General features: G+C 40.1%; 1 protein-coding gene across 2 annotated transcripts in view; it reads right to left on the reverse strand.

The window, feature by feature from the left end:
- Positions 1-15,577, reverse strand: part of slc12a2 (solute carrier family 12 member 2) — a 47,100-nt gene extending 31,523 nt beyond the window's left edge. For both annotated transcript variants that reach the window (XM_034602719.1, XM_034602718.1), the window contains exon 1: positions 14,566-15,577. In XM_034602719.1, the coding sequence (XP_034458610.1) occupies positions 14,566-15,135 (570 nt within the window). In that variant the 5' untranslated portion in view covers positions 15,136-15,577. The remainder of the gene's footprint in view (positions 1-14,565) is intronic.
- Positions 15,578-21,405: the final 5,828 nt, after the last annotated feature.

Consider the following 21,405-nt stretch of genomic DNA (forward strand, 5'->3'; position numbering starts at 1 on the left):
TTCTTGGATTGTGCCCTGTATAAAATTCATGGAAATTAGTTGAGTATATTTTGTTTAACTTTTTTAACTTTTCATCTAGCAAACAAGGCATCAGCTAACCAATTACATTGTGTTAATGTGAAAGGGGAGGCAGATGGAGATGGCTAACCAGGTGTGTGTTTATTTGGTTGTGGATATTATTTCCAATGTACTTCTCGTTAGCATTGCAACGATCGGTAGCATGGCATGCTAGCACCAAAGCATAAAACTGAAATTGTTGTCGTTCAGACAATCATGCCAGCACCAAGCATCAGGCTAACCAACTGCCAATGGTTAATGAAATGCATACCTGTGAGTCCAGTCGTACTCGTGGGCCTATGCTGCTGGAACCTCAATTGCAACATGTAAGAGGCACAAAAGATGGAGAGGAAGCAAGGTCCAAAGCATGGCAGCTTTTCTAAACTGGCACTACTTTGGTGGACTACCTGGGTAAAACATCAACCAAATTGTTGCCACACCCCTGTCTCAGTTGTGTGCACTGCAGTAATTAAGTGGGGACTAGCATCAACCAATAGCCAGCATGTGACAACTGCAGGAACAAAAGTAAATTGTGGCATCTAGTGATACTCCTGCAATTACAGGTGTTTAGGGGAGATCTGCAAATTGCACCAATAGAAAATACCCTTGGATAAACTGTGTATAAACAGCAGGCGACATGCCGCTGACCACCACAATGTCCGTAACATTGTCATTTCAAGTAAGAGTGTAAAAACTAGCAGTGTGTTAAAACTTTCTTCACAACATGGGTTTAAATTCCAGGAAGGCCATGTATTTGACACTCTCCACACGAGTGCCACTGCATCCCAGCTGAGCAGCAAGTCCAATACTGAGGGTATATAATCAATGTTATAACAACATTAGCACCAAACAGGCAGGCTCAGCAGACTTGTTTCTTTGACTAAGAAAACCTAATAAAAATGAATGTCTATCAAATAAAACATTTCACTGATGCTAAAAACTTTAGTATGTTTTCTTTTTAACAGACAGAAAATTGTAAAAGGGATAAAGGAATTATAATGAATTGATAAAGAATTAGACCGATATTCTCTGGATGTCCTGTTCAAATGTACAACATGCATGCCCATGAAAAAATGTGTATTTAACAATCCATATTCAGACAGTTTCCTCTGGTTATGAACGACCTTGGGATGGGACATATGGATCCTCTTACACTGTGTCATTTTATAGCAGTGGAAAGGAAGTGCAATGATATAATTGTAGTCTGCTTTGCAGGCCATGTGAATCGATTAGCAGTGAAGTGCACATGCCCTCAGGATCTATGTCCACTGATGAGGACGGTAATGTCCACATCCAAAGAGAGAGAAGTTATCACTTTTCACTGGTGCTTATGAGGATGGGTATTGGATATTTTACAGTAGTTTAATTTGAACCACTGAACCTTAGGCTGCTTTTAGACATGCACTGAACTCTGAATAATCTCCAGAAATTATAGGGAAGTGGATGTATGTGAGAATGTCAGAGTCAGAGGCTTATGTCCTGCCTCCTTCATGTTGCGATATTGCCCTGAATGCTCCGGAAATGCTTGTGTTGTTGTTGTTAATGTTACTGAGCAGGAAATCTTCTGATGTGCTCTTCATATGTGAAAGGCAAACTCAGGATCAGAGTGCTGATTATGATATGACTCTCTATGCTTCATTTGAGAAGTATCTAAAATACGGTTTCCATGGTTTCCCTCGGACCTTAAAGCAAGGTCTAAGATAAAGGAAACATGAAACTAATGTGAATGGAAATCTCTCAACAGAGAGGTTCTGTTACAATAAATAAGCGTTTTAAATTACCTAAGAGTGTTGAGCCCCTGGCACGCGTAGAGCTGAGCTCTGGGGGGGGGGGGGGGGGGGGGGGCCATGAGCATCACTCTGCATCACTTCACCTGGGCCACCTGTCAGCATCAACCCCCTGCCTGTGTCCCTTCAGTGACACAGCAAAACTGCTGCAATCTGGCTGTGACAGTTAGACAGGCTGTTGAGAGCAAAAATCCCTCTTCAGGTCAGGGTCATGTTATGATCAAAGTGCTGTGTGTTTATACTGGAGGGAGCCCTTTTCCTCAATGGTTTTATCAATCTTTTCATCTTATTCATATCATAATGTTAGGATCTTGAGGACTTGGGATTTAATTAAAGGGCAGACCCAGGAATGTTTTTCACTTGCTTTACTAGCAAGATAGACTCTTAGCCTTGGTAGTTGTATGCGCTGTCCAAGCACCCTTTAGTTGTACATATTGAAATTAGGGCTGTATATCAAAATTCTATACTTGGTGATATTCTGCTCAGTATACTTTTGGTATACTGAGCAGAATATCACCAAGTATCTGGAATCAAATATTTGGAAATATTCCTAGTCTTCTTGTTTTTAGATTTTCAAAATAGATGGTTTTAGGAAATGTATTAAAATGACATTAGCATTTTGAGACCTTTGAACAGCAAACTGCTCCAGCAAATTTTGATGGCGTAACAATTCAAAAATAAATACATCTGCTCTTGACACAAATTATTGAAATAGTTGGGCTCTGCTAACACCATTATGCAATAATGACACCAATGCTGCCCTTGTGTGGCGTTAGGGACACTGTCTACTAGGGAGCATCTGTTTGGGTGATTTATGGAACACGTCAGATAGATTCTAGTTCCTGCCTGTCTATTCTTATCATCTCAGAAGGAAACACTGTACCTAATATTTTGAGAATGAAGAACAACTGTTCTGGTATATTTTATTGTTGTCTTCTATGGATGATTTAAATAATTATTTAATCTAACGTTTGGGGTCTGCTTTTAGCAATTTTTTTCTATAACAATTTCGTTAAATTAATGTGAAAGCATTGGCTTTTCAGCATCATCTTCATGATCAGTAGACATTCTGAAAGCCACATTAACCTGTCAGCTAAAATTTGGACTTGGACAGATGTGATCCATTGAGTTAATTTGTCACACAAATAGAGTGGGTGGAGCTTGAACAAAGAAGATAAAACTGAGAGGCCCAAATGCTTTTGCTCTTTGCGGTTTGTGAAACACTCTGATATGAGTCATTCTACACAACATATTTCCCACTCCTTAGTGCCAGTGAGAACATGGCAAAGTAGCAGGAAAAATACAAAGCATAAGACTGACACAAAAACCTGAACAGGGTTGAAGCAACATCTGAAGTTCTGATGTGCTTTTAATTTACAGTATTTTGTGTATGTGGGGGACCAGAGTCCATGTTTAAATCATCCCACCCCAGCAGTTGCACAGGAAAGGTCTCAAAATCACTACACCACACGACATCATATTCTTGGTAACCATGTTGAAACCACAGAAACGAAAAATAAAACACAAAATTTGATGTCAGTGAAGGCTCGAAGAAAAGCTACATCACATATTTTTTATACTAAGACAATTTGTCACTGAGTTACCGAATACACAGCCCAGTGAACAATACAGGCGATACAGGATGAGTTAGTGGAGATTATCTACATGGCTGACGCAACACAAAGGCTGGCTTTGCACAACAATGACAAAGCATCAAGAGTTTAGCACGGCAGTGCAAACTGTACCATAACTTGCCACGAAATGCACTGTTTTTGCAATTAAGACTCGAAAAAGTTAACAGTGGCCAAACACAGCCTGAAAGTCGAGCAAGGTTTTAGGAACAAATTCAAGAGTTAATTATCCTTTGCAACCCCATGGCAGCTAGGAAGGGCAAAGCGTCATATCCAGGAAAGAACTGGCATGTTCTACGGACTACATATTAAAGAATAATTCAAAACCCAGATATTATCAGGACTGACGCAACACAGCTAATCATAAAATAAATACAGCTCCTGTTTGTGTCAGTGAGGTATGAGCTACACACCACATCACGGAAAAACAGACCTCACTGCAGGCACTAGCCCTAACCCACTTTCTAAAGAGAGGATTGTGTTGGGTTACGTAATGATAGAGCACTTCTGCATTAAAAGCCACATGCTGAAGTTAACTTACTTCATGGCTGCATGTAAAGAAATGTGTTGAAAGTCATTTTGTGTCTGACACAGGATGACATGATTATTATTGTTATCATATATGATTATTATTGTTAATTTGTCATTTCAGTATTTAAGACTTTTTTCTGATAAAAATGAAATTTTAGAGTTTTAAATAAAACAAGATTACTTGTTACTTAATGGATAGGAAATTATTAAGAAAAAATGTATTAATTTAATCATTGTAAGCACACGCCAAATATTCCCTGGGTGCAGCTTCTCCACTGTCAGGAGCTGTAAATTTTGTTTACGGGTGTAATGGGAGTTGCAGCATCTTTACAGCTTTCTTAACTTCTAGTGGCAGTGGTGAACATCATTTGACCCCAGCTGATACCAATTTCATGCTGACAGACCCGTACCCTCCCTGCATGATTCTATCAGTAACTGCGAGGGACGATCAGATGTCCACTACCTCAGACATCTCACCATTGTTGAAAAACCTCCCACCATTCAGTTCATTATTCTTTTACTGTGCTGAAACCCCCCCAGAGTTGGATTCCCTGCTGAGGCCTGTTGATGGAAGTGAAATGGCCTGGCCTCACACTGCAGAGATTCTTGTTTTGGAATTGTGTCAAATTACTATTTGACTCTGGCGCTAGTGTGAAAGCGGTGACGAGTGAGGCACCTGCAAACAATGAAGAGCTTTGTTGCTGAGCCAGGTAACAGCATCTATGAATGGACTGTGAATGAAAGCAGTTAAATGCTGATCACTTTTGAGCTGCTTTCAGACATGCATTGAACTTCGCAGTTCCTCCGTATTTGCTACGTAGGAGGTGCATGTGTGAATGCAATTGTCCGAGCGAGAGGCTCCGCAGTTTCTGCGGACTTTCTCCGTCTGGCCTCTTAGTATAAAGTCTGTACAAATTCAGGAGAATCCAATGTGCGAACAGAGCGGGGGATCCCTGCTGGATTCCCAGCAAGCGAGTGGGGCGGTTGACACTTTTAATATGCAGTACACACAAAAATCAAAAAGAAAAAAAGAAATTCCTGGTGAAAAAGCGGTGTCATACATGTAGAAGACACTGTGGATGATTTCAAGAGAGTTTGTGGTGATAAGAGCAGACACCTGTGTCTGTGTTTTATATAAGAAAATCACGTAATCTCCGCAACAGAGTTAATACGTCACTTCCTGCCTCTGTCTGCTGCACCCGGCTGCTCCACCTCTCGCCTGAATAATGCAAGGGATTTGTTGCTGTTGTTAACGCGTCTGTGAAAACCTCACGCTGCTTTGTGCATGTGTGAAAGGCAGACTGCGTTTAAACGCTGTATTCAATTCTCCGGATTTTTCCCGCAGGTCATGTCTGAAAGCGGCTTTAGTTTGAAGTGGAAGGGACTTTGTGTTAGGCACTGGAAGCAGGCATGGGCCCAAAACAAAGCAGAAGTTGTACTTTATACCACACTTCAGCTACTGAATTTGAGACTTACTCGGTTATAACTGCAAGGGTGGCTTTCAGAGCAGCACAAGATCTTAATTCTACACAGTTACACCTGCATCTTACACCTCTGGTCAGCTACAATAAACCTGACCTATGGAAGTCAGTGAGTTTTAAACAAAGGTCTGATCCATAGACTGTATATAAAGATCTGACCAGAACAGACACAGAGTGGTCTTCTTTCTGCAGTTCCTGTTGTAGAGGACAGTAAATGGTCTAAATCAGTGGTCGCCAACCCGTCGATCGCGGTCTACCGGTCGATCTCTGAACTCTCTGGACTCACTGGCAGGGGTTGGGCCGCAAATCAGCTCTATGTCAGTAGTCTGTTGTTCACATGCGCTGTGTGTCTGCTACTGGCAGCGGAGCTGCTGGTTCATCTACTCCATTTCCTTCAATAAACATCGTATAATCTACTAAACTAAATGTCAGGACTCTACGGTATGAAGCCGTGTATCTTCTGGTCTGACGATAACAATCAAAGCCCCGTTAGAACAAATGAATGTATTCACAAAGTGAAATGCTGGAGTGCTTTAGAAACAGGTTCAAAAATGATCTTTCACCTGAGTTTTAAATGTTTATCTGATGAATTTATGTCACAAACATAAATGGTTGCAACACTATCTGTATGAGTTTCAAGGCAAAGCCTATATGTAAAAACATTGTGCTGCAGCAGCAGCTCCTCTGCAGGACATATTGCTGAACTGAGAAGCTAAATATTGTGCACTGAACAGATGCTGTAAATATGAATAGAAATTAATATTGTGCATTGAATAGATAAAGTTGCATAACTGCCTTTCTTTGTGTATAGTTATGTTTGTACATTCAGCCTTTAACAGAAATTGCAAAAAACACTATAGATATGACCCTCCTAAGTGGGTTTTTTGGAAGATATCAGGGTGGTAGATCTCAGGTTAAGTTTGGAATTAAAAAGTGATCTTGGGTTTGAAAAGGTTGTTGACCACTGGTCTAAATGGTCTGTATGTATATAGATGACTACTCAAAGTGCTTTATAGTACAGTTTTCTAACATTCCAGTGCCATTTTTGGTCCCATGACAAAGAAGATATTACTAAACTTTCCATCCCGCATACTTTATACACATTTTTACAAAAGTGGACCACCAAGAAGATTTTTATTTGTAAAATGAATGCAACTTTACTGTCAGCATGTGGTATACATCCTGTCATGTGGTTGGCATGTTTGCACACAAACACATGGTGCAGCTTGTGAACATGTAAATAAAAGGATGTCTGCCAATTTTCCATGATGCCAACCATGGTCTGACAGGAGGTTTTAGCTCAGGCTGTTTCAATGAGCCGAAGAGGCTACGGCAGTCACATCAAGTTGACCTCCAAGCATCTTTGTTCAAACAGTTCCCTTCTCAACAACATGAATGTCAGCTATGTAGAAATGTGATGTGTTAACTGATCTACACAAACAAAGCTTCCCATTGTCAGAGTGTCCCCAGTTCAAGGTGAATAATTAAGAAACGAGAGCCTTGACATTCTTCTGAGCAGGTTCTTGAAAGGAACAAGAGACTGCTCTCATTTCCTGTTGTGAGACAAGGCTAAATTAAATGAGATTAACTGCTATAATGCAAACCCTGTGTTGGTTATTTAGATTTTGATATTTGTTATCATTTTTAAAATGTCGATATATCCAGTATGATACCAGAGTTGTGGATTACATACACAAAGAATATTTTTTTCAACATCCAACTATGAGAAATGAACATTTGTCTACACATTTTTTCATTCAACCAAGGTTCTCAAATATGAATAGTTGTCAAAACACAAAGTCATTGTTGTCTTAAAGTGGTGTCATCTGCAATTGGCAAATTATTTAAATAAAAACTGCTCAGAATAAGAGTAGACCTTTAAAGAAGCTACTTTTAGCCAGACTCTTGCTAGGCAACACAATTTCTAGTCACATTTTCAATGTCCAAGGTTCACTGTTTGCTCTAGTATATTTTACAGATAGAAGTCTGTTCTTCTGGCATTGACAGGATTTTCTATTTTGTATCAGAGTACCAATTTATAGTAATGAGTTTGTTGTGCCACTCTATAGAGAGGGTGGTATTTGAGACAACGATGTCAACATTCACTTCTCATACCATGACTGAGCCCCTAAGTGAAAATGGTGCATGTGCTCCGTGAAGTGCTGAGCTTAGCAGTACTGGAGTGGACAGTCGATCTGTAGGGCAGTGCAGGGTAAAAGAAAGGAGTGTAGGCAACAGGAAATGTGATTCTAAGGGTCATTACTGAATGTCTCTCTGAGTAGCACAAGATTCCACTTTTTTAAGCAAGAAAGGGACTATTGTGTGTACCTGCCAATGTGTACCTGAAAACATTTCCATTTCCATACAGGAACTTGTGAAATTGGAGTGAGCCTTCAAATTAAGTTCTGTTCTACAGCACAATATTTAGTTTTCATTCCAATGTTTTTTTTTCTTCAACTCAATTGAACTTATACTTGGATTTGTTTTTGCTGTAGTAAAAATTGTCTCAATTGTTAGTTTCAAGTCTTCTTCAATACATGCATGTTACCCACTTAGTAACATTGTACTACCATAAGTAAATTCAGTGTGCCTTCAGTTCGGATGAAACCAGCGGAGTGACTTCTTCATTCTACTGAAGCTGATCACATCACAGTCAGGAGTGGGACACACTTAACTTTCATTCATATCAGTAATTTACTTTTATTACATTTTCAAACCATGACCTTCATTTGGATCAAGAAACATATCAAAATGTATGCGAGATAAGCTAGACTGCAGTTTTTTTGTTTCAATATGTCAGATACGCAGGCACGTAAAAATAAGATACCAAGAGACACACAAAATGAAAGGACCCAGGTCAGGATCAGCGCCAAACAAAAATTATGAACAGAAATAATTAAAAACCAAGTGACTTTCAGTTGTGGTCACCGTTCAACAGAAACTAAATGTTTATACTTGTGATTTGGCTGAGAGGCCACTTTCAAACTAAGGTCTAAATTTACAATGAGATCATCCTAACGTCACCTTATTTACTCAAAAAGTCAAGGGCTTGATACAACTATGCAATATGTCCCAGCCTTTTCAGACACAGTGGAGCATCTATACTGGAGCAACACTGAGGGTCACATCAATATTTAAGCACAATGTGTTCATGCTTGGCTGCTCTGGACTGAATAAATCTGCCCTGTCACCTTTCCTTTTCTGACTCAATAGGGAACTACTGCACACTGGTGTGGCTGCTGTCTTTTCAGGGACCCAATATACCAGGACCATGAGACATTCCTGCATTTACCTGCTTGTGATGTTCCATTCCACCCAATACACCTAAACTCGAAGCGGACACGTTCAGCCATTATGTGGTAGCACCCAGTCTCTTAAACCACTTGCATACTACATTGAATGACTCATTGATTAACGAGGGAAAAAAATCCATGGGCTACTGTCAATTGGTGCAGTGGAATTTCCATTGCCTATTTTGATCAGGGCATGCTGTAGAAAGAGAGGAAAGCTATCAAATGCTAGACTTTATAAAGTGAGTCAGTATGACCTTCAAACAACCACAAACCCCCTGAATTTGTAAGTTTAAAGCTGTTTTCAAGATATTAACCCAAAATAGTGCCGACCTCTAATAGTATAGGTTAACCACATGAGCTAATTAAATCAGTTGATAGATATTTGCTAGTAATTCAATGGAAATGAAACTGACTCGACCCCTAACACTGTACTAGAGATTATGAACCAATGTATTCTGACCACGGGAAACAACAGGAGCTCTCTTTCAGCTACACAACCTTGAGAACATGAGATCTGCTTTTCATCACCAACTACTTGACGGCTGGATATGGGATCAGCTGCTTCAGTTATTAAAGAACACTGGAGGGATATTGTTCTTCACCATTTTTAATTTACAATGCAATTGGCGAGGGCTTGGTTCATGGACAAAGGCATCCTTCTAATGTTGAGGCACATACCAGTCAGCCTCGTGTAAATTCAGAAACTAGCCCATACCCGTATCTTTGAGAGCTTACCATTGAATATGCTAACTTGACCCAAGACACCAAGCTTTACAACTACTTAGCAAAAACAACCATGCCAGTAAATCTAGTCGGGCCAGCAGATATTGACTACATATACCCACAGCTGGATGCTGCTTTTGCAGTCAGGCAACACACAAACGGCACACTGTCATGTGAACAGTCAACCAGTATTTTGATTTACAAACAGCTCCATACTCATTAACTCTGGTCCCTGATAAATTCACAGCTAATTACTGCTGATACAATCTGGATTAATTCACTGATTGAAACCCAGAAAACATTTTCAGTTCTTGAAAACTGAATAAACCTTCTTTATAAAAGCCCTGGGCAGGAACAACTTGCACACTAGTGCTGTGTTTTAACCCATTGGGTGTTGCATCACATCCTGTGTACTGAACAGCTTAATGGTCATGTTTATTTCCAGTAGTAAGCATGGCTCAAGGCAGCCAATGTGCTTCTACATTTACATACAAGTAGGTAAGGTAAGTAAAGGTTTTTGGGGTTAATGATCATGTTGATACAAGACATTTTAAGCATTGATCCACTGAATTTGGTTATTTATAAATTGTGACAATACAAACTGACAAATGACGGTGGGCAATATAGATAAAACCTTATGTATATAAAGTTGCTTAATTTGCAGAAAATATATTGAGAGACCGTATTGATACATATAAGACAGAATTGAATTTTTTCAATCCAGAGCATTGGATCCCACAAAAATCAAAGTACTTAGGTTGGGTATGTCACATTAACAAAAAAAAAAAAATGTTTTAAATCATATTTTGTCACAAAATAACTGCTTACTCTTACTGAAGGTATAGAACCACTTTCTGTTGGTAGAAACAATGTTATTGTTTTTGGTTACACATTGGTGCATATTTTAATCTTAGAAAATTATTAAACATTATTATTCACACCTGACCTCTGTATTTTCCCACTGCATAGTAAAGATGACCCTGTAGCTGATCTTTGGTTCAGTACCCAAAAATATTTTTGGACGTGTGAAAGATAATTTAAGTGGAAAGTGTGTGAGAACCAAAATACAATCTTTTTTCTAAAGAAATATAGCCCTCTTTGCTGCTGTTTATGTCCTGATAATTTTATTCTCAGAGTCATATCTCATAGTCAAGTGTTAACATTGCATTCCACGCTTCCCTTGAACAGCCTGATATTTCAGCTCACTAACTTGATAATCTAAAAACAAGGTCAGTGAGATGAACAGCACTTCCTCAACTACTACTTTTTTTGATTCACTAATAACAGTCACGATGTTTTGGCTCCTGGACAGTAGGCCAGACAAATTTTATGAGCAAATACATGAGCCAATGTCTGACATTCCATTTTTAGGCAGACTTAAAGGACTTCTCATTCATGTTGGCTCAAAGATTTTTTCAAAGTTCACTCTTGACAGCCATTAACAGGGAGATTTCCATGTCTTTTGAAATCCAAACAAGTGAAGGTGCTGTATGAATCAACAGAGAAAGGCACATAATCTCTCTTCAGAAACTGAGCGTTAAAACAGGCCGTCAGAACTTCTGTAACTTCTATCACAACTGCTGTATACAGTCACCATGATAAGACATCATGACCTGACCATAGGAGTGTTTACCTTGTATCTGCGACACTTTTATTTATTTTTTCTCTTTTAACAAATTTACATAACAAAATCATTTAATGAAAATAAAATCAAACCCAACTACAATATTTTAACCACAAAATGACAGTTTCAGTGCTTAATACAGCAAACTACTCTAACTCCAAACTCATCTACTCTTCATCCATCTCCCCACCACAGGGGGCCACACTACAGGTTGATGGGCTTGGCATGGGGTCATGCAAGCAGTCAAACATGATGCATCCTTCTGCTTTCCAGTATATACCATGTGTCACTGGATGCTTCATTAAGTTTGTCATGTTCCTCCCCTTACATGGAATTGTTTTCGAACATGTCCTGTTCACACTGGTGTCAGAATCCTTTTGCGTGATATACTTTCTACCATTTAGCTTTAGACATTTTGTTGTTGTGCTGAGTTTGAGGTAGTTACTAGCTAGATGTAGGCGAACCATATGCGCTGCCAGAGCGTGTTGCCACCAGAGGTATGTATAATGTTACAAGCTACATTAGGCTAAAACCTGTAGCCTGTGGTTGGCCTGGCTGTACTGCACACTACTGTACCAGGGCTCTAGGTTTACTCTATTTTGCCAAGGAGCATGTGTGTGCCTAGATGAAAAAAATTATGTACACAAAAAAGTAACAATTTCTGACATACATATTCACGTATAATTACCTACATATTTATAGTGTGTATGCACATGCATTTGCCCCTATTCTAGGAGAGTAAAATACTAAACACTACTAGAACCCACTGTTCTGTTAAGTACTGTACTTGTATCTCTGCAATGAATGAAGCCAGCTTCTTTATTTAAAGCTCTAGTCCATGACTGTTAGTGTTGGAATGTAGACCATATAGACACAATCATCATGTGACCACTTGCACAGTGTGTAGTGATCTCGGACTGGGCCAAACTGTGAAACATAAGAGGGACTACACCACTGATTGTTTTTTTAATGATTGGTGATATTTACTACTAACACATTTATAAACTTCTGTTTTCCAAACCATTGATTTAATACTATGTATTTCTCACATCTGAGACAGTCGTACTTCTATTAAAATCAACATAGTGTGGCCATCAATCAATGAATTGTAAACCTCTTTGTTCTGTTACTGTATATAGCCAACTCACACATCAGGATACATAGAGTAAACACATTTCAAGATAACAGGTGTGCATGGTACACAGATGGAACTATTATAGTCATACATTTTTTGCAGCTATACTAGCTTAACTTGTGTCGCAATGACCATGGTATGCCTATACTACAACACTGCATGCACTCAATGCGCAGTAGTCTATCTTACTACGCATGAAACGGGGAATGTATAGACTCTGAGGGCCTGTTATTGATTTATCTATGCAAAGTAAGTGACAAACTCAATAGTGTTAGCGCAGACATTATTCAAAAATACAATTAAAATATTGTCATTGACATTACATCACACACCTTTATTGTAGTGCACAGGTTCACGCAGTGTCTGGTGAGCTATGATAGAAGCCATTTTCCAAAAATGGTCAAATATACGTATTTGACTTATACACAAATATTGATATGCCTGTGCTATATTAGCTAATAAGCAACAAGAAATGTTATAACAGAGATGGCAAAAATATTGTTGAGTTTATTCATTATAATTTTTACACTGTAAAATATCTTATGTGGAATTTAACTATTTAATAACCAAATTTTATATAAGAGGCTTTTCAAAAATACTTCAAATTGAAAAACTCAAAATCCGCTAAAACATTGTAATCAAATCACAAATACAGTATCAGCATCGACATCAGTAGGGCTACCGTTCTGAAAGTTTAAAGTGTATTTCTAATGTAGAAACGTTATTGGGGACGTTATTTTCAGAAGGGTGACCAAAGATTATATATAGCATTTAATGAATGTCTTCTATTCATAGTCTAGATGTTAACAGTGCCGGCATTAGAATAGCTCCCTGTTCCAAAATGAGTAACCAGTACTAATTCATCAGGGCTATGGTGCATTAGCAATGCAGGCTACTGTTTCCACTTTGAAATTTATCAAAATCTAACCTTGACAATTAAAGGCAACTCAGGGTCAAGTAAATACTCCACTTCACTGCGCTTGAGTAAAAACGACTGAGATATAATGGTTAGTTCAGCAAAATCCTCTTCAACAGCAATCATAGGTCACATGCAGTTAAAACCCAAGTGTCCTTCCAAACACAAAACAAAAACAATTTCACTGAAAATAACAGGGGAAAGGGAGATTTTCATTTAGTCAGCTGTTGTTGAGTTCAGCGAACATTTGAATGATGGAGCACGATTAGAGTTAAAACTGAGTTAAAGCCACTGAGCAACTGACAGGTGAGAGGAACAATGCATTTATTTTTGTGATATAATGATTTTACACTGCATGCCTGGAGGTACATGGACCAGTGTCTCCACATAATCTTGGCATAATCCAAAATTATTATTTGTTCTTGCTAGGCTAAGAGTCTTAAGAGGCCAATTGTGCCATTTGACCAAAAATGTGCATACATAAATGCCTAAATACTCAAGGTTTTAAGTTGGGAGTAGAAATAGATGCAAGCACATAAAATGTTATTCAGTGGTTGTGTCAACAGTTGCCATTTGTTACATTCCGGTATCAACACACAATGCCAAACTACATAAACCAATCTCCATAAGCTCAACCTCACACAACACTTCTGGGATGAACTGAAACGCCAACTGTGAGCCTGGCCTGTTAAACCAAGTTCCAGATGGATGGGAGCAACCAGGTTATGCTACTGGTGGAAAACATGAGGCGAGTGGGGGCTGTTATAACAGCCCATTATTGACCATGGTGTGTGAATCACATGTTCAATCAGAAATGGAAGAGATTTCCGTGCACACACACATGCCTTGATATATGGTCTTCTAACAAATCGTATGTAGAAAATGTCAAAGAGGTCATTGAGTTTTCACGACACATCACAAAATTAGCCATTTGCAACAAACTTGGCTTTTAGTCTTAGTGTGCCAATCACAAGAGAATCACCTGACCAGCTCCAACAAGCTCAAACTTTAATGGATTTTAATAGGCTTATAACTCAAGAGCAAAATCAACCATAAACTCGACGAGCTGGGCACCTGTAACCAAGCTAAACAACTTTTGATCGACATCCATCCGTTTTCACAGATTCTATCTAAAGTGGTGCAGGCTTAAAGGAAACGAGCATGTTTCCATTTACCCAAATGCACAGACTACCAATACCTATGCACAGCACATGGACTGGGATTAACTGAGCGGGTCTTTAGTGTTTTATGATGGTGTGCATTACTTGATAATAACAAGACTTCGCGTTTTGAGCTGATTTCTGCCCCGAACACTGACAGCGGCAAACCCACCCGGAGTCTCGACTGTGTCAGCCCGTGCCCCCGCGGACCATGTGTGGAGTCTTACCTTGTCCAGCTCGTCGTGCAGCTCCGACAGGGTGGGTCGGATGAGTTTCTCCCCCAGAGGTGCTGCGGTCTGTCGGTAGAAATCGATGTTCGGCACGGCGTCGATGGTGTTGTGACCAAAAGTCCTCAGGTAATAGGTGTTGGTGTGGGTGTCGTAGTGATAATGATGCTGGCCCCCCGTGGATGAATGCAAACTCGTCTCGCTCATGACTGTGTCCCCGTTCTGCAGCCCGTCGGCCGGCGATGCGTCCGGGGAGGCCGCGCATCCCGCTGCGCTCGGATCCGCGAAATTCACCACCCGAAACCGTCCTTTGGATTCTTCTCCACTGGCCCCGGGATCCGCACCCTGACTCTCCTGAGGGCCCTTGTCGCTGGATGGGACCCCGGATGAGGCGTCGGAGTTGGGTGACTTGTCATCGGTGGCGCCCGCTGCCTCCGTGACAATGTCCACCTGGAATCGGCTCTGACTGGGCGTCGGACCGGGCGGCTTCTGACCCGCATCAGCGGCGAGAAAATCAGTTTCTGTGGCGGCGGTCTCAGCCGGGGCGGAAGGCGCGGATGTCGCAGACATGGCACAAATAACACCACTGAGCGTAAGAACCGCACAGAAAAAGCAACAAAATGTCCCCTTAGAACTTACTGGAGGAGGTGAGGGAGTCCGGGAGTCCGGGAGTCGCCCTGTGACAAACGCACTGGCTTCTCACTTTTAGTGAAGAGCTCGCTCCGCCCGGGCTGAACAGACGTGAGGCGGACGAACGGAGAGTGGAGGATAGCTCGTTAGCTAACTCTCAACATGAGGCTACAGGCTGGGAGACTTCCACACACTCTTCTTCCTCCTCTTCTGTCGCAGTAAACCCTAAATTCCTCCGGTTTACTGTCGCTCGCTCGGAGCATCCGGACTAAATCCCGTCCACCTCTGGTCTTTCTCTTGTTTAGGGCAGGATGCTGTTGTCGATCTTGCCGCAGCTCCGCCTAGACTCCCAGAGCTGCCCTCGCTGGTATTATACACACTGCAGTCGGCATCACGAGAGGGTGGGCTTCCCCTGTCAGGGACCACGCGAGATGTCATCGTCCAGGACGGAAATATCGCGAGAAAACATCACAATACCCAAACAGTGGGCGGGGCGTTTTTAAGCTAGAGACTGGGCGAGGGAGGGGGCGGTGGGTGAAACTGCACCAACAGGCCCACTAGCACGACACCAAGGTGGCCCAAAGCGTTCACAGTTGGATTCTCTCCCCACACCTGTGCCGGAGGCCCAGCACACATGTCTACCCCCCCCCCCATGAGTCTGTCCGATCACATTCAAACATGCCTCAGTAACTGCAGTGCATTATGGTCCCACAGCCCGAACCTGTGTAAAAACATCAGACAGCTGTTATTCTGCACGAGTCTGTGTCATGCCTGTTAAATGGCAACACACATGTTAACAATGGCACAACGACAAACCCACAAAATAGCATCTAAAACAAATTGATCTCAAAATGGATCAAATCTTTACTGTGGCATACAGGCCTACATCACTAAAAATAAGAATAACTGGCAATTTAAAGATTAGTGGCAATTTAGTCCCAAAGTGCATCCCTCCGCGAAGACATTTAAGATTTTTATTTGGATCTGCACCAAATCACACACACACACTCAGAAATACAATTCCCCTAGATCCACGAGTTACTCTCAACCTATCTCAGAATGTCAAAGAAAGTGAAAAGAAAAAAATCCTGGATCCACCCCTTGATCCGGACCCACACCCAAATGTAATCTGTTCCTAATGGGTCATGCCCCACCCCTTCAGTTGAGTGGTGTTTGCGTATTCCTGCTCATAAACAAACACAGACAAAAACATGGCAGTGGTAATTATGAAATGGGAACTTACTGTCTGAAGGGCACGGATGGAATAAGTACATAAATCCTTCAGCCTATTCAAGTAAAACTATTGAATGATGTAAAATACTCAGTAATAGAGTATTTTACATTCTGTCATTCATTTATGTAAAAGCACACAAGTATTTGGGGCTAAATATAACAAAATGACAACTTAAATTTATGTGAAATAATAGCTTCCTTGAGCATTATATTGTTGTTTTTGGATAGTACTCCTTCATGAATGTGTACTTTGCATTACATTGTGGGAGAAGCTGAAGTTAACTATCTATACTGTTGTAAATCAGATGTGTTTATGCAAGAATCATAATCAAAATAGTATCTGGTAATTACAGCTGTCAGATAAAACAAAAATGTGCAAAATTTAAAGCGTATCAAGTATGTATCAGGAAGTGTAAATTGGATTGCATAAATTAGACAACACACCAATGTAAAAGTAATCATGGCAGTCGGTCTGGCTCACAGTTTTAATGTTTTGGTTTACTCTCACTGCTCTCAATGCGTTGTTTCCAGCCACAGCAGGCAGCTGTTTTTAGTAGCTAATATAACAAATTACCCCTGAAAGAGAATAACCTGTTATGTTCACATACTGTGTGTTCAACAAAACAACAGTTTCCAGATCAGTAACACTATAACTCTTGTTGAAACAATAAATGTATGTCATTGGTTTTACTGTCGGAGTTTTATTAATGATGTTAAAAGTTACAATAAGTCAGTTGTTTATTGGAGCTGTCTATGTGCTGGAATCTTCCCTGAATGATGACTAGTTAGCTATCAGGCCACTGACACTATTATGTTTTTTTGTTTGTTTTAATTTTGTGTATAAATCAAAATATGTACATCCTGCTCCTCTGTAAACTGATTTGGATCTGTTTAAAGTGTTTACAATAACACACAATTACGTATAACGCATATGTAATCACCCCCCCATCACAGCCTCCACCCCAACACCACCTTTCTGAACGTTTTGTTTTTTTACTTAGATCCCTGCATTCATCAGGTGGACCCAAACATAACTTCAAATTAAAACTATTGTAGGGGCGATGCGTATTCACTCACTGTATATACCACAATTAGGCAATGCTAACTTTCTGTATTGTAATAATGCCATTTCATAACATTATGACATAATATACACCAAATATACTGTATATATATGATGATGAGTGACGGATTAATCTAAAGAGGCTGTTGATTGTGTTTCTAATCTTATAATTTGCAAAGTGGACGAATTACCTACTATATGATGTCACGATGACATAATGTCTATCATAAAATAATTTTCATATGAGCTATAGTTTGTGTCCATAGTCCTTTAGGATGCATAGATGCCTGAAACATTTTATTATTACACCATTTTCTGACTTGATTGAGATTTCTTCTTGACATCACATATCATAAATGATGTTCTCATCAACATAATGATGCTCCCTAACTGTCTAAACAGGCAAATGTTCAATAAAAAGTTGACCATATGAAATATCATATACATGGCATTCTTTGCCACAAGAGGTCATACTAGCATCAACATCTAGAACAAAACAAATGCTTCCTCAGCTACACCTCCCCCTCCCTACATGGTTGCTGGGAAGTCAAAATGGCCCCTGAACACACAACCAGATGCACAACTACAGAGCTCCCTCTGGAGTCACAAAAGGATTTCAACTTTTTTCAGTACTCTCCAACACCTGGATACACATTTGTAAAACTTGTCCATGAGTTAAACATTTTTTTGCTCAGACATACAGTGATATTTCAGACAATAGTGTTGCAACTTTGTGTCAATATTTGGTGTTTATTCCTTTCCTCTTTCAAAATGACAATGCCAACAGTTTTTCCAATTTGGTGTAAAAGAACTTAAGTTAACCACAATCACCTACAAGTCTACTTGGGTTTGACACGACAGGCTTTGTCACCTGTGTTTGGGGATATTCCGCCATTCTTCTCAGCACATCCTGTCAAACTCTCTTCCGATTGGATCAGGGGTGGTTGATGGGCAGCCACTTTCAGTTTTTCCCAGAGATGATTGGATTCAGGTCATGGTTCTGGGTGGGGCAACTTGAGGACAGATTTCTTCCTAAACCACTCCTGGATTGTCTTGGCTGTGTTCTTGAGGTCATAGTCATGTTGGATGAAGCTGAATCTTAAGTCCAGTCTGATGTCTGATATTTGGCCCTGTTCAGTTTTCCCTCAACTCTGAACCAGTATCCGAGTCCTTGCTGCTGACCCTGGACCACTGTCTTATCTCAAATGAAATCACTATAATCATGTTTAGCTGTTTTAGTGGTAAATTTAATTAAACCAGGAAAAACCTAATGGGCATCCATGTAAATTATTTATTTTTTACATGCAATGTAGCTGGACACACCCATTTCATTATCTCAATGCATATCTCAGTTAGTAAAGGCAGAGGGTTTATTCTAGACACAGAATGTTTGTATGAAACTACGTTTTTGTTTTTGTCAAAATAAAACGTGGACCTAAGTTGTATGTCATCTGTGATCTTTACATGACAATGCTTGTTGCTTTTTAAACAGTGTTGACTATAGAATTTACGCAGCTTGTCAGGCAGTATTTTTGACCAACAACTGTTGTGTCAGCATATTAGTTATGCTGTCATATACTTTCTTGGTCTTATGTCGCCATTGACCAAGGGCAAAAGAAGTATGCAATGTCATGTATCTGACACAGTTCCTCAGTAATAACAGTTAATGAAATTCAAAGGTCTTTGTCTGATATAGGGTACTATATTGAAAAGCACACACACACACACACACACACACACACACACACACACACACACACACACACACACACACACACACACACACACACACACACACACACATTACAACTCATATTAAATAGTGGTAATGTACACCTTTCATCAATTAAAGTTTGCAACACCCATCATCCACAGTCACATCCAAAAAATTTTGACAGGATCACGATCAATCAATTTTGATCAACACTGATCAGCACATAATGAATGCCATTGGAGTAAAATCCTATTCCATAGTAGAGCTGTGTGCAGTGCTCTCTCTCTTACTCTCTCTCTCTCTCTCTCTCTCTCTCTCTCTCTCTCTCTCTCTCTCTCTCTCTCTCTCACTTGTGTGAGGTCAGTGACACATGCGTATGGTTTTACAGCTGCAGTTTTCAGCTGTATTTTCATTCAAGAGAGAAAAAAAGCCCTGTGTAATTGAACTATCCCATTTGTATTTATGTCCCAATCATCAATAATTCATCCAACTTGGTCTTAAATACGTTCAGGAGGTCTTAATAATGTTAACGCTCATTTAACACCACTTCCATTGTGCTTCAAAATAAGTTATCTTCACCATATGTTCAATTATGAGGAAGTATAAATAATTCTGGAAATTTCAAATCAAATCAAATCAAATCAAATCAAATCAAATATACTTTATTTTCCCATAGGTAAATTTGTCTTGGGCTAAAGTCCTACAGCAGCTGCAGAAGAGTACATTGTACAACAAACAACAACAACAAAAGACAGTACACAAAGACGTATCACGCAAGACCCAGAATAATAATGCAGAATAAAAGTGAGTTGAATATTGCACTTGCCCTAAAAACACTTAAAATGATAAAACACTAAAAGGATACAACAAGATAAGCAAGATGAAAAACAGAAAAACTTAAAAACAAAAGTGTGAAATGTGCTAGAGAAAGTGCAATGGTTATTGAGATAGATGACCGAATCAACAGTATGTGTGACTGATTAAGGTGGTCAGACATTCCTTCATATCTGTCGTATTTGATATTGGTCTTAAAATTCCTTATGGTCTTAAAATCAATCAATCAATCAATCAATCAAATTTTATTTGTATAGCCCATATTCACAATTCACAGTTTGTCTCATAGGGCTTTAACAAGGTGTGACATCCTCTGCCCTTAACCCTCAACAAGAGTAAGGAAAAACTACAAAAAACCCTTTTAACAGGGAAAAAAGAATGTAGAAACCTCAGAGAGAGCCACATGTGAGGGATCCCTCTCCCAGGACGGACAGAAGTGCAATAGATGTCAAGTGTAAAGGAGAACATCATCAAGATAAAGGTTTTATCAGCATTGATAAGAATAAACACTTTGTAGCATAACTGAAGGTCAATGAATTGATGGATTATTGTCAGTAATGGTCGAGTATCTGATGAGAAATATTATATATCAAGCAGTCTTGTTGTAATCATAGTCCATGGTCAGCAGCCACCACGATCGTGATCCACCATCAAGATCGGATGCCACTATAGTCCACACCGGGGACTCCGGGGAAGAGGTCAAGTCAGTAACATGTATTGATGAGATATTAATTTCTTTGATGTGATAAGGATGGAGAAGAGGGAGGAGAAGCTGGAAAGAGAAGCTCCGTGTGTCATGTGTCCCCCGACATTCTAGACCTATAGCAGCATAACTAAGAGCAGGTCTAAGACAAGCCTGGACCGGCTCTAACTATAAGCTTTATCGTAAAGGAAGGTTTTAAGCCTACTCAGATGGTGTCTGCCTCCCGAACTGAAAGTGGGAGATGATTCCACAGGAATCATCTAGATCCAGCCTCTCACAATCCTCGCTCCAATGTCGATTGGCTCCTCCACATGTGCTAGCATTTTCTTTAACTGGATTTTGTGCAGTGGTGTGGTGCTTACACACACTAAGATCAAGTTAACCGCAAACAGAAACTGCTCGGAGCAGCGTAAGTTGCCATAGCAGCAGACCACGGGTTGACAAGACCGAACTACTTTTCCTTCCAGGGAAAGGCTTTCCGACCCATGGCCTTACTATTACCATTGACAACTCTGTGGTAGCCCGCTCTCGGACTACTAGAAACCTGGGTGAGACACTCGACAGTCAACTCTCCCTTACTGCCAACATTGCTGCAACAACCCGCTCCTGTAGATACATGCTGCACAACATCAGGAGAATACGTCCCCTTCTCACTCAGAAGGC

Source organism: Hippoglossus hippoglossus, chromosome 12, assembly GCF_009819705.1.
Source record: "Hippoglossus hippoglossus isolate fHipHip1 chromosome 12, fHipHip1.pri, whole genome shotgun sequence".
NCBI lineage: Eukaryota > Metazoa > Chordata > Actinopteri > Pleuronectiformes > Pleuronectidae > Hippoglossus > Hippoglossus hippoglossus.